The sequence below is a fragment of the Leptosomus discolor genome, chromosome 8 (assembly GCF_034619465.1).
Source record: "Leptosomus discolor isolate bLepDis1 chromosome 8, bLepDis1.hap2, whole genome shotgun sequence".
NCBI classification, from domain to species: Eukaryota; Metazoa; Chordata; class Aves; order Leptosomiformes; family Leptosomidae; genus Leptosomus; species Leptosomus discolor.
In genome coordinates this window covers 51,047,968-51,062,316 of record NC_141398.1, presented here as the reverse complement: position 1 = coordinate 51,062,316, position 14,349 = coordinate 51,047,968, and the positions used below count along the sequence as shown (strand labels likewise).

The following is a 14,349-nucleotide window of genomic DNA, read 5'->3' as shown; positions in this document are numbered from 1 at the left end:
TCCTTAGTTTGTACACTTACTAAGTGTACAAGAGTATTTGTTTCTCTCTTACAAAAATACTTGGTTTATATTAAATTAGTCTCCATTTAGGTCTTGAAGCACAACTTAAAATTTCTTAAGGAATGGAGTTAATGCTATTGCAAATACTAGTAGTAATTTGCATTGTTACCATAAGAAGTAGCTGATGAACTTAGCAGTCTTTGGTTTTGTTTCTTCCACTAGCTATTGCCCAAATACACATTTGTGTTATGTATTGGGTGGTTTGATATATGTGTCTTTGTTGATGCAGGGAGCAAGCTTTGCCTTGTATTCAGATCCAGTTACAGCGTGAAATCTCGGACTTTGGGAATCAAGTTGACATGCCATCCGGAAATGGAAGCAAATCTTCAGGTGGTCTACAAAAGACGTTCTCAAAACTGACTTCACGGTTTACAAAAAAAACTTCCTGCACCAGTACAAGTAATACTGGAAGTTATTCAATCCCCAATACACCTTCCAAAAATGTCTTCATAAGTTCCAATTCAGAGGAGAAAGCTAAAATGCCCGCTAACATAGACGCACGGTTACAAAGCATTCTGAACATCGGTAATTTTCCTAGGACCGCAGATCCACTGCAGTCAATTCAGAGCACAAATAATCAGCTAGCGAATGGGTTTCTAGTTGAAAGACGTGATAACTTCTTCAAACCGGATGACGGCAAGGATGACAAAGGTATGAATTTGCCAACTGACCAAGAAATGCAGGATGTTATAGATTTCTTGTCTGGTTTTAACATGGGCAAATCCCAGCAGACTTCTCCGATGGTGAAAAGAAGGAACTCTGTTGCATCCTCTACAGCCACGGAACAAAAATCAGGAACAGTACAACAGCAACCGCAATCTGTCTCTCACACACCACTGCATCCTTCTCAGCAAGGCTTGTCACAGCAACAGCAGTCACAAAAGCAGCAGCAGCAGCAAATGCAGTATTACCAACACTTGCTTCAACCTATTGGACCACAGCAACGTGTACCTGCCAAATGGCTGACGAATTCTTCACAGCAGCCAGCCCAAGCTGTTGGAGCTGGATTGTCTCATATAAACCAGTGGAACAATCCTGGTTTTTCAGATTTAAGCTCTGATTTATACAGCTTGGGCCTTGTGAGCAGCTATATGGACAATATGATGTCAGAGATGTTAGGACAGAAACCACAAGGACCTAGAAACAACACATGGCCAAATCGTGACCAAACTGATGGAGTGTTTGGGATGCTGGGAGAAGTCCTGCCTTTTGACCCTGCAGGTGTGTGTCTTTATGTTTTTTATAAGGGTCGTTTTACAAAGGATACTCTTAAATATTGCTAGCAATAACTTATTTCTTAGTGCTATCTACCAGATGCTAGGGTGCTTACAAAGGCAAGCAGGTATTTATATGTATGCCTTTTTTAACAGAAGGTGAACTGAAGTACAAGTGACTTAATAATTAATAAATAAGAATGGGAACAAATTCCTTGTTTCTTATTCTAGTTGTAGTAATTCCGACCTTTTCTATGGACCACATCAAAGTACTGAAAAGAGATACTGACAGATGATGTTCCTCCTAGTGTCCATTTGTAAAACTGTTTAAAACCAAACTCTTGAACTTAGTTACCTCTCCCCAAAATGATCCTTCCTGCTCTTTACCAGTCTTGCAGTCTGGAGATAGAGCTGGATTGTATGTTTTCCCATATCCCTGCATTTCCCCTCCATTACTGTGCAATTCCATGGGAGCCCTACTGTTCTATGGCTGTTACTGCAGTGAAAACCTTGGATGCCAAAGGATTAGACTGAAGAGCAAGTGCCGTGTGGTTTGTCAGATGTGTTTGAACACCAATAAATTGTAAATATAGAGGGATTATTGTCAAAGATGAAGTGAGATAAAATTTTATAGCCATAAGCAAATAGCTAAAGACACTGAAATGGACTGTACAGCCTAAGAGGAGATTAATGAATTCTTCTGATAATAGTACTAAGAACAACTTACAGATCTATTATCCCGTAAATATAATTTCTGCTGGCCTGGAACGTAGCTACAGAAACTTTGTAGTGTGCATTTATGAAAACTGCCTGGAGGGAAGCAGCACCAGAACTTGCAGGAAAACCTTTCATCAAACCATGAATCAGTTTCCCGCGCTCATTTGCACACGTGTGCGTGTTAGGACTGTGTAGGCGTCTCAGGAACCAGCTCATTTGACTCATAATTTTGATAGTTGCGTCAACTGAGCTGATAAATTAAGGGAGTTTATAAAGCAAAAATGGGCATCAGTTACGTTATCAAAAGCTTCTGAATGATTTTAAGTCTGAATTAGCATTATCTTATTTAAACATACTTATGGTATATACTTAAGGATTGTCACAGCCTTTAAGGAATGATGAAATTATTTTCACCAAGCACCAAATCTGTGTATGTGTAAGGGGAAAAAAAGTACATGTATACAAAGGACTGGCATTTTTAGCATTTTGAATCCATTACGTTTCTGTAGTGTTTTCCTTTCAATCTACATAAAGCAACTTGTTCAATTTGATGTGATGAATATTGAGGATATTGAAAGTGATACTCTGAAAAGGTGACTTACTGAAGTTGATAAATGGTACTCTGTGGATTAACATATGTTTCTACAGTTGAAGTGGTAAGTAAACAGTATTTTCCACAAATGTGAGGTTTAAAAAACAAAAACCAAACAAAAAAAACCCTTCCAGTCAAATAGATTTTTCCATTGGAAAGAAAACTTTTCTTCATGTAACTGGTGAGGTTGAGCTGTGATGTGTAGGAATTTTCAATTTAAGCTCTAGCTAGTGTGCTACAGAAAGCTTTAAAACAGGAACCTTGTTAATTTCCAGACTTTCTTAGGACTTTGCACATTTGTCATTTGAAACAAAAGGCCTTAACTTTTTTGATAAATATTTTTCGAGCCTAAAAATTATGTTGTCTCTTTTCAGATGCAAATCTGCTAATTAGGAATGTATAAAATTGATGGCTTTTTATGTCAAAGGCTTAACTAGTTTTGTATTTTGCAGTACTTTTATCATCTGTAAGAACTTGATGAAGGAATGTTGCAGGAGGAACTAGTAGAAGGAATGTTGATACCTCCAGGTCTTTTGAATTACTTTCACAGATGTGAAAGAATGAACTTGAAAACCTATCTGATAAAATGCTGTTTACCTGATAGGTTTTTATGGAGGTAAAAATTAACACAAGTTGCTATTTTGAATATAACAGTAATTTAATACTTGATGCTATTCACAGGAAAAAAGCCTGGACACCCTTCAGAGTCTTACCTAGAATCTATTCTTAGATCTGAGGATCTGTCTAGCTTCCAGCCTCATCTTAAATTGACATAAAGACATTTCTCAAAGAGAACAAGTATTAGTGGGAATATTGTGTTTCTGTATAGCTGTCAGATAGCTCTGTCCCCCGTTTAAATAATAAAGAATATATAGAAACAAAGTTAATTTCTTCATCATTTTACTTTGCATCCACCAAAACCATTGTGGAGCTCTTTTCTGAATCTGCCAAACAAAAAGGAGGAAACTTTTCTTCTAAATGCCGAACTGAATGTAGGGAAGCCTTCACATGAAAGACTGATTTCTGCTTTCTGAGCTGTGTGTGCTTGTTGGATGTTCTTCAGTCTTCACTCTTCATTTAAAACGGAGACCAGCAAGCCAGCGGCTCTGCACTTCCTGCTGCAGTCACTACACGTGCACTCTAGGCATTTTCCATAGACCCAGTCACACTGCAAAGTTTTCCCTCAGAAAAAAAAAAAGGGGGGAGCAAAAAGAAACAGAAGCTGTGGAAGCTCTGTTACACGGACTCATAACAGCATTCTTTAATATGGGAATTATTTGCTCTGATCAGCTGAGCATTTAAAACACTTCTGGATTAAGGCTTTTTCTGTGTCCACTCAAGATCATGCTTATCACTTATCAGATTCTTGGGACACATAAAGTGCTTTAAGAACGGAAGAACTTTTATTTTTAAGAATTACTGCTTTTTTCTGTAAATACCAGTCTTGCTCTGAAATATTTTGCAGGTCAGGATCAGAATGTTTTTGAAATTGTTGTCTAGTCTTTGTAGGAAGGAGGCAGTTTCTGGGCTGTATGTTCTAATATGATCAGTCTGAGATTGTGATTTCTTGAAGTAAGCTGGATTGCAACATAGCTGGAAATCATGTTGCAGTCTGGAATCAACTATAGTAAATGGTATGTGCTTTGTCTCTGAGCTTGGATAAATGTACAGCTTTAATTCTGACCGTGTCTGCTCATGGGATATTGGACCTTTCAGAGTATAGACCTGATCATAGTGACAAATACCATTTTCCTGATGGAATGCAAGGGGCAGGTGTACTCCCATGTGAGAGTTATTATCCACCACATATGGATGGTGTGTATCTACTTTTTTGAAACACTTCCCATTCAGTGTTCTTCACTGCCCCATGAAGAGGTATCAGCTGTTGTCTGACACTTATCAGCGAGGGAATTATTTTCTGTTGTGGGGTATGGTCAAGCCTAAAGGATTAAATGAGAGGGATAACTGCAGTACAAATAGCTGAATGTCAGCAACTGACTTCTTGGTTTCTTTTATTCAGTTGGCTCCGATCCAGAATTTGCCCGCTACGTTGCTGGGGTCAACCAGGCTATGCAACAAAAAAGGCAAGCGCAGCATGTCCGTCGTCCAAGCAACACGCGTAGCAACTGGCCTCTTCCTGATGATCCTCATAAAACCTGGCCCTTTCCTGAGTATTTCACAGAAGGGTAAGAGACTGAACAGGCTGTGTGTTTTTATTGTATATGACTCGGCTTTACACTCAGGCTTGGCAGAACGTGGGAATACTGGCTGGTTTTTTCCAATTGCTGCTGCATCTGTGAATGCTGCACTTCCTAATGTCGAGAGTGAGAAATCTGAGCCCTTCCTGCTTTGCCGATACCGAAGGACTGACATGTGTTTGATGTCTTCTTTAGAGCGGAACATATACTGATTTTTGACTTGAACAGAGGAAATAAGGAATTTATAGCACAGATTAATTCAGAACAGTTTTCTTTCAGTATTTTGAAAAACTTTAAGATGTAGTTTTGATGAGAAGTGATGCTATCGAAGTTGCAGTGCCTGACTGAATTCAGCTTTCCAGATTTTAGCCACTTAATCTTGCTACTGTAAGGCAAGTACCTTACAGCAAGTACACTAGTAGTTCTTAATCTCTTCCAAATCACACTATTTATTACAATAGAAATGTTTCAAGACCCTCTGTCCATTTGTCCATAATGCAATAGCTGCGACTCTCAAGCTAGCTTAAAACCAGTAGGACAAGTATGTGTTCTAGCTCAGTTTTGTGATGAAAAAGGCAAGTGCTCAGTGATTCCAAAACCAAGCATCACTTGTTTCTCCTTCCTGACCAAGAGAGGCACTTTTAATTTATATAATGATTGTAGTAAAATATATGTACAGTGACAGGCAAAGCAGTTGATGTGATCACTCAGAAGTAAGTACAAGTATTTGTATTACTGATATATTTTTACGAAGTATTGAAACTTCATTGTGCTCTGAGGTGTCACCCGTGACACACTCAGCATAACTAACTAAGGCAGGCAGTCCGGACCGGGCACTGTAAGTACAAGGATTAATACAACTTTTTGTCCTGCAGTGATGTGACAAGTAGCTGGTCTGGTACTCAAGGAGACTCTGCCAGCTCCAGTGATGAGACCTCCTCAGCTAATGGAGACAGTCTGTTCTCCATGTTCTCAGGGCCAGACCTCGTTGCTGCTGTAAAGCAGAGAAGGTGAGCAAAATGAACAGAAATACCTACTGCTTCACAAGATGCTTTTTTTTTTTTTTTTTGATAATTTCCTTTAAGTAGCCACGCAAAGGAAATTCCTGCTGATGAGACAGCAGTTTGTGTACTGCACTGATGATGCAGATCAGTGTCTATCTGACTTCAGTGCTAGGGATTCCCAAATGGAGTTACATTAGTAGCTGTCTCCTTACACAAACTAGTGTCTCTGCAAGTAGCCAGTTGGTAGTTGAAACTTGGTATGTCTAGAAAAGATGTGATGCTTTCCCTCTTCCAAGGTAATCTATTTTGCAGGGAAGGAAAACCCAGTAAGTGTATAATGGGTGAATTAATCTGCCAAACCCCCAGGTATCTAGAGATTGATCATGGAGCAAGAAGAACAAAGGCCTGTGCTTTATGTAGTGCTCTGAAGAGAAAAGCAGAAGGAAGTTTCCAATGAGTGTGCTTCATTAAATAAAACTGAAGTTGAAGTAACAGTACCACTGTCTTATGTTACTTTAGGAAGAAAAAGCGAGGACCTGACAAAATACCATAGCTAAAACTATACAGTACAAGGTGGCAAAAGGGTTGAGTGTTCTAAAGCTGACCTGAAAAGGACTGCTTACCTATGGAGGCCTGATGACTGAAGCATGGTGGTTTTGTTTTTTTGTGTTTGTGTTGGGTTTTTGTTGTTGTTGTTTTTAAAAAAGAAGGGTGAAAGGATAAAAGATTCTGCTTTAATCTAAACCCACCCTTTTAGAATGCACATGTGGTCAAGGACTTCTATTTGATATTAGGTATTGGATCACAAATTTAAACCAAAGGTATAACGTTTTTCCTCAGTAAAATCACTGTGCTTCAGCAGATGTTTCACTTGCTCAGCCATTTCTTTTGTGTTGTCTGTAAAGTTATTTCAAAAAAGATACTTTAGAAAAACCAACCAAACTATGAACGAGAGCAGACAACAGAAGAAAAAAGGCAATTTCTGGCAGATTTCTTCAAAGTGGGCAGAAGACTAGCCCATCTTCTGTTCACCTCTACAAAAATGTGTGCGAGTTGCTGAAGCTGTAGGTCAAAGAACTACAGCACTGTCAAGCCTTGACAGTATTCAGCAATGAATTCCTTTCTGCGTTGCTGCTCTTGCCTGTACTGAGCAAAAATACATGAAACAAGATGACACGTCAGTACACATTCTAGGCTGTCAGGTATGACAAGACCAAAACCACAGAATGGTTTATGCCAGTGTCAGATTAGTGTAGATGACTCAAAAAAAAAAAAAAAAAAAGGTAACTTTTTTTTTTTTGGACAGAAAACACAGTAGTGGTGAACAGGAACCTAGTACGCTACCGTCACCACCTCTTCTTTCTGCAGCAGATGACCGTAATCAGGTAAGCTGGAAATGGCTTTGCTTCATCATTTTTCATTTGCATTTTAGGGTGTCTTACACTAGGAAAACAACTAGAATAGCACCCATATCTCCAGATTGCTTACTTCAGCTAAAACCCAAACCATTTTCACTCAAGTAGTACTAGATGCTTTTATCAAAGTTACCAAGTTTAAAGTTTAAAACTGGAAATCACTTACCTTTTTCCCTTGTAGCAGAAATTATCACAAAAGCAAAGATTTCAAGTGAAGTGAAGAGGAACACAGTCAATTTTAATTGTCTGTGCAGAGAAAACCAAAGTATCACCAGATTTATTACCTGTCTTGGTAGAAATTTTGACTTAGGGTAGGACTACTGTTAAAGAAGTGCATTTAAGCTAAATAACTACTCTCTCTTAACAGCTACTATGTGTCAAGCAAATGTGCTGAAGTAAATAAAAAGGTTTTTCAATAGGTAGATACTGTCAGAATTGAGTGCTATATATATGCATCAGTTCTGCTTTCAAACATAAATTAATCTGAAAATGTCTTGAGGAGGCGATAAGGTGGTGTTTTAAGAATTGTCTCAAAAAGTAAGTGGTTTGGTTTAAAAAAAAAAAAAAACACCCAAACAAAATCCCAACCCCAAAGCAAAGTCAACTGCTTTTTTTTTTCCCTCAGGACAATAAAACCAAAACCTGGCCTCCAAAGGCACCCTGGCAGCACACGTCCTCCATCACGAACACGCTACCCAGCCAGGGTACGTCTCTGTACCCCATGAGCAGCCCTGTCAGCCAGTGGAGCGACACGATGCAGATCCTCCAGTCGCCCATGTGGGCAGCAGCCAGCGACTGCGCTCCGGCAGCAGGAATTTCCTCGAACTTCGCCTATGCGCAGCAGCAGCAGCAATCACAGCAGGCTTCCCAGCACAAACAGATGAATAAGGGCTTTAAATCTTTTCCCGTAAAGCACGAACGCAGACCGTCTTACCTGCACCAGTACTAACTGCTTTCACATCGGAGCGTGCAGCACAGGGCCAAACCAAAACTCCATGTACTTTGTTTCACCATTGTGTATTGGCCGTGTCCTGTTTATCTCCTTGAATACGGAATTGAGGGGGCTTGGGTGAGATATGCAAACTCTTGAATCCTGCTTTACAGTGCTGAGCAAATATGGCCAATATGTTTGTTTGATGTACATGAAACAGCCCAAAACTGTGATGTAGAAATGCTTTTAAAAATGTGTATATTGCCTTTACTTTCCAAACCTTTTTTTTAAAAGAACTGCTGAAGGACTACCAGACAAGAAACACTGTATTTTATAGCTATTTTTCATATAGATTTATAGTTAAACATCTTACTGAAACACATTGAATATGTTGAAGCAAATACATAGTGGTCACTTTGCTCAACACTGTTTGTGTTTAAATTTACAATGGACGAGCTGTAAAGCCTTTGTATTCTCCATACATGGCCTGTGGGCAGCTTTTTTAAAATGAAGTGCAAGAGCAGCTTTTCCTGTGCCACCCAAGCGAGCTCATTACGAAACTGTTGCAGAAACAGTTGCAAAATTGTGTTTTGTGGTAGTTTCCTTACTCTAAGTAAAGATCAGCAGAACCACTCAGCCTTGTGTCACAAATGTTATCTGTGCTGCTTAAAGTAGACGGCAACTGTGTGGATAATACGACACTGGGTTTCAAATAAACACAACGTTTTTTACTGCTTCATTTGGCCAAAGGCATTATCCACACAGTGCTCCTTAAGTGTGTGAAAATATAGCCTAAAAGACTACTTGCATATATTTAAAGTCTTATTTCAGATGCTACAGGTGATTAAAAATTGTGAGCTGGCTCAGAAAATACTAAACTGAAACGTGGGGTAGCAGTTAGTTAAAAAACATTATTTTTTTTAAAAGGATAAAGTAATTATTTGCAGTCAATACGTGCCATTAAGTGAACCTGTGGAATTAGGAATAATCTTCCAACCAAAGTGGATCCGGGAGAGTGACTGGTGCTTAAAAATTGAAGAACAATGGTAAATATATGTATAGCTATCCCACTGTATATTAACTGAGATTACAGAAGATTCTTTATATAGTTAGAGCTTATTTAAATTTTCATATTTCATCTTTGAAAGAGTCTAAAAACCACAATATTTTCTGGTATAAGAGTTTTGACAGTATTAATCTTATTTTTGTATTTTTCTTAAGTCATATCATTCTAATATGTTAACTACTAGTAAAATGGGTTATTAGTTCTAACGACATAATTTTTCAATGAAGATAAAGCACATTTGTTGTTTTTGTTTTTACAAACTAAGTACATCTATATCTAAAGATACCAAAAAATAAATACATTATATATATATATATGAAGTATACGCAACACTAAAACTATTAAACATTTGGGTATTTAAAACCCATCCACCTTTTTTGTTTGTATGGTGACGGGCTGTATTTGCAGGCCCAGATTGTTACCTTTTGTGCTGTTTGAGGATGCCAATGTTGCCTGTATTTATGATATTGTCACCATGTTTTCTGAAACTTCATACTTACCATGTTTACAAAGATTTGTTTGCTGTACATAAGACTTTTTACAGTACTGTGCTTTGCACAATCAGTGTGGCTTCTGTCTGTAAATTGTTAATGGTCTGTACTACTATAATTTTGAAAACCCTCTGCTGAAAATGTTAGTGGTTATTTAACTTGATGAATGGTTTTGAGTTTCCTAAATCTTGTCACTTAGATCTAATATTAAATGCTAAATTTGGTTGTACTTACTGGTTATTCGTACTAAGACCAAATGGAAGTTAATGAAAACACTTAATTTTGAACTTTTTCTAACAAGTGCCAAAATTATTGCTATAGTTTTTGCAGTTAATTCATAATTACAAATGCTGGCAAGTTTCTGGACCTACATAAGCGAGTTACAAAAACAAAGTTTGTCTGCATATCGACCACGTAGGTGCTACTCTGTCCTCTGCTTCCGATTGTTCTGAACACTGGTCATTTTAAGAATTGTTGCACTTGGCAAATGAGTCTTGCCATTAAACTTCACTTACACTGCCAAGTGCAAGGGTTTGGTGCTTAGTTAACTTACCCTTATTGCAGTGCTTCTTGTGAATAGCTCATGCTCCTGAACTGGAACTGTACATTTTGTATTTTAAAGCTTCTGTAAAAGTAAACTATTTGCTTTATTAAAGATACACATTTAATAGGTCATACCTGTTTAAAATATGCACCTTGCTGAAACTGAGCAGCACCTTAAACTGTAACTTTGGTTTGTAAACAAAGGTCTTATTTCATTAACATGGGATTATTTAACAGTTTGAAAATTGTCAACTGCCTACTTACTGACTCCTCGTATCAAACCCAACTTTACGCACTGCACCCTCTGAAGCATCTTTAAGACTACTCCTTCCAGGAGGGCACGATACCGAACTGCCTCAGCGCTGCCTTTGAAGGGGCAGGGCAGGTGAACCTTGCCAAAACCAAGTTACTTAAATTTGTAGCAATCGTGGAGTAATTTCGATGGGAGTGAGCAAAAAGTAAACAGAGCTATGATCAGCGCAGTTAGTTCAGCTCCTGTTAATTGTGCCCCTGCGCCCCGTGTGCAAGTGAGCTCTGCTGCTTCTGGACAAGAGCACCCAAGCGTGCAGCTGACCTTCAATGCTGACAAATACCCAGGAACCACATGAATCCATTTTGATTATGCAAGAATTTACTTGTTTACAGCCTGCAGTACAGAGCATTTAAAGCCAAAAGGAAAAGTCTTGACACAACTAGGGCAAGCACACAGCCTTCCCTCACTGAAACAAAGGCTTGATTTCTCCCATGTACTTAATGGCTCCAAGTCACACAGTAGTCCCGTCTTTCCTACAACAGTTAACATTTCTATTTCGCTGACTCACTGAGCTGCTCCTTTGTTACATGTTACATTAATCCAGAATATAATTTACAAAGAACATCTTTAGTTTGTTAAGCACAATTCCTGTGATCCGAGAGACAAAACAGTCTCTGCTTGTATATATATGGCAATGTATGTCTGACTTTGTCATGTCAGCAGTAAAGAGAAGAGACCTAGCTCAGTGCTTGCCCTCTTAACATACATATTACCTCAGTCATGAAACAGTCTCCACTTCAACGAGACTGCAAGTGGCCTCCAAAGGCATCTCTGGTAGCGCGGGCCTGACAACCAGGCTCTTTTCAGAGCTACATGGAGTTTTTCAGAAGGGAAAATGGGAGCATGATAATTATCACTCTTAAGTTCTGCTTATGGTAACGGGGAAAAAGCCTCGTATTACCTCAAAAACTACATTCACCTTTTTAAACTTAAAAGTGTGGATGACTTTTTACCTGCCTTTCAAGACTGCACCTTCTCAGCTCCCAAAGTGGGACTCTAAACTAAGTATTTCTATCGATTCTTAAAGCCTCACTGCTTGTGTCCAGGGGTGCACAGTCAGTCCGCGGTCTTCTGCGTGCTGGGTGGTGTCGCATCAGCAATTGTAGCTAAATAAATGAGGTTTCTATGCAGGATATGCTGGTACCTGTAAGAGGAAGAAACAACATCTGGGAAATTTGTTCTTTTCTAGCAAACTACCCACGCTTTAGTAGTCGCTTTTTTGTAATCCAATCAATATTCACTGTTAGGGAAAGAAACAGCAAACTATGAAAATAATAATAATAAATCAGGGCAAACACCTTTCCATATCTGTTCTTGCCCTAAAGCCCCGTACGCTACGCTGAACTGCACTCTAACCGGGCGTGTGCTAGTGACCAGCTCGGACAGTAACCGTGCACGTTAGGCTCGATCGGTGTGTGCTCAACACCGGAAAGCGGCAGCGCTGCAAGGCGGCAGCCGGGGCAGGGGACGGGAGAGCACCGCCGCCGGGCCGGCCTGAGCCTGCAGGCCCAGCAGGCGCTCCCGGCCTCGCCTGTCCGCCCCTGGCCGGGGGCCGCAGGTCTGGGCGCAGGACTGCCGCAGAGCCGCGGGCGGGCTCCCCTCCCCTTCAGCAAGAACCCCCCCGGTGTTCGACACGCACCGCGGCGGGGGGAAGGCCTGCCCGGCAACGCCGGTTTTCCTACCGACACGGACCAAAAACCCCGACAAAAAGGAACCGGCATCGGATCCGTCCTGGGCAGGGGCGGGTTTGCGTTTCAGATCGGTGAAAGTAATTCCGGGGAGCCTCTGGAGAAGCCCAGCCGCATTTTCCCCGCGGCGGCAGGAAAGCTCCAGCGAGCAGGAACCGCCTCGCTCTCGTCGGGCACCCGGCGGCCCCGAGGCTCTCGGCGTTCCCCGGGCCGGTCCTCGCGCAGGGTCGCAGCCCGCCACCGCCGCCGCGCCCCAGCCCCCGCGGGCGCTCACTTACTGCACGCAGTCGGTGGCCCGGCCCTTGCTCTGGTACTCCACGATGCACCGGATCAGCTGGTCGTTCTCCTCCAGCAACTAGGGCACAGGAGCGCGCCGTCACCGCCCGCCTCGCGCCCGCCGCCAGCGCTACCGCCCCCCGCCAAGGCCGCGCCGGGCAGAGCCGGCTCCCCCTCAGCCGAGCCGGGAGGTCCTGTGCCACCGCCACCGCCGCCGCCCTCACGCCCGCGCTCACCCGCTGCAGCGTCTCCTGGTTCACCTCCGCCTTCCCCCGCAGCCGCTCGGGCACGAACGCCACCGACATGCCCGCGCCGCCGCCCCGCGCAAGGGCTGACGGGAAGCGGCGGCCCCGCCCTCCGCAGGCTCCGATTGGCTCCCCAGGGGCTGCTCGCGCACGCCTCAGCCCCGCTGGAGGGAGGGTCCCCCCGCCCCGCCCCGCCCCGCCCCACGCGCCGCGGCTGCTCCCGCCGACCGGCCCCGGAGCGGGGGGAGGGGCGGGCCGGCCTTCCCCCACCGGCAGCGGCCCGCGGGGCAGGGCCCCCCCCTCCCGCTCCGGCAGCAGCCGCACCCCCGCTCGCAGGACATAACTCGAAAGGCTGGTTGTGTTGAACAGTTTATTCGGGTTTAAAACAAAAAAAGAGAAGCCCTCACGCCCGCGGCCCACGGAACCCTGCAGGCAGCCCCCCGCCCGGTGCGGGGCCGCGCCCAGCCCGCCGCCGGTACCATCAGCCCGCCGCGTTCAAAGCAGCCCGGGAGGCCCCGCAGCGCCCGCCGCGGCACCGGCCTCCAGCCCCGGCCCCCGGGGCCGCTCAGCTGCGGTAACATGCAACACCGGGAGCGAGCGGGGGGACCCAGCGCCTACGGGTGCCAAACACGTGACTGCAGGAAGGAAACCCATTACAAAATACTTCCCTGTAGTGCTATACAAAAGTTATAAAATTAAGCTTCTATCAACCACTTTTAAATATCCCGATTTTCCAACAGTGCAGTTTTCCACATCTTTATCACCACTGAACATTTCGAAGATAAAGTAAAACAAAAGAAAGAAAAATCAGCAAATTAGATGAAAATGTTTTAATCTTTGGATCCCTTTATTCCTGTGGCCTTCATATACATACACAGACACAAATGACCAGGTTTCTATTTCAGCATATCAAAAAGTTGTAACTAGTCATTCAGAATTGGCAAAAAGTCCGTGCTCTGTCATTTGTGACTTCACGGTCTCAGAACCAGAGTCTTAATGTCTCCACGCTATGGTCTATCAAAATGCAAACAACTTCAAACACTAAGGATTCTGTAAATTGCTCATGTCTACAGGTATTACAACAAAGTTAACATTTCAAGAATTGACAAATGGAGACAGACTGTTGTCCCAGGCGTTCCAGGAGAATCACAAACTCGTGTGCCTGGTCCGTTATTAAAAAAAAGTTAATATTTATCACTAAGTAAAATTAATTGCAAATTTTGACATACGAAAAATTTCCTTTCTCCTTATTTGAAAATACCTCCTTAATTTGGTCAAATCCTGTGATACGCCAGAAACTACAAAATCAAATTCTTGCAAGAGAAGTGAAGAGTGTATCCAGTTTCATCTAATGGAAGAACATCTTCAAATATTCAGTATAGTCCAAATATAAAATCAAACATTTAAGCCCAAAAAGCTGCTAAAGGAAAAAACCCCAACTAATTCAGTGTTCTTCAGCATATCAACTTTTGCAATAACACAGTATGTTTGCCGACTTAAAAATGTTTATTCTTTAAAAAATTAGTTGCTTTTTATACAGCTATACAAAGTTTGTAATGTTTCTTTGGCAATGGGATATAATGGAATTTTACAACT

The 14,349-nt window shown here is 42.1% G+C and overlaps 2 protein-coding genes across 2 annotated transcripts in view; one reads left to right on the top strand and one right to left on the bottom strand.

The window, feature by feature from the left end:
* The window catches only part of GARRE1 (granule associated Rac and RHOG effector 1), a 28,269-nt gene extending 19,809 nt beyond the window's left edge, over positions 1-8,460 (top strand). The window contains exons 9-13 of the mRNA XM_009951083.2: positions 290-1,281; positions 4,604-4,769; positions 5,657-5,791; positions 7,092-7,170; positions 7,826-8,460. Of these exons, the coding sequence (XP_009949385.2) occupies positions 290-1,281; positions 4,604-4,769; positions 5,657-5,791; positions 7,092-7,170; positions 7,826-8,149 (1,696 nt within the window). The 3' untranslated portion in view covers positions 8,150-8,460. The remainder of the gene's footprint in view (positions 1-289; positions 1,282-4,603; positions 4,770-5,656; positions 5,792-7,091; positions 7,171-7,825) is intronic.
* Positions 8,461-10,850: 2,390 nt separating this feature from the next.
* SS18L2 (SS18 like 2) lies at positions 10,851-12,813 on the bottom strand. The gene is made up of 3 exons (XM_086469354.1): positions 12,745-12,813; positions 12,511-12,587; positions 10,851-11,688 (listed from the first exon to the last, which is right to left on the bottom strand). Exons 1-3 carry the CDS (start codon positions 12,811-12,813, stop codon positions 11,601-11,603), a joined length of 234 nt encoding a protein of 77 aa, XP_086325480.1. The 3' UTR covers positions 10,851-11,600.
* Between the last annotated feature and the right edge of the window lie 1,536 nt (positions 12,814-14,349).

Excerpts from the sequence above, each read along its gene's own strand:
- SS18L2 (XM_086469354.1), bottom strand. The coding sequence starts at position 12,813 with ATGTCGGTGGCGTTCGTGCCCGAGCGGCTGCGGGGGAAGGCGGAGGTG. Across the intron at positions 12,588-12,744 it reads ACCAGGAGACGCTGCAGCGG|TTGCTGGAGGAGAACGACCA; the intron begins GTGAGCGCGGGC and ends CCTGTGCCCTAG. Across the intron at positions 11,689-12,510 it reads CGGGCCACCGACTGCGTGCA|GTACCAGCATATCCTGCATA; the intron begins GTAAGTGAGCGC and ends TTCCTCTTACAG.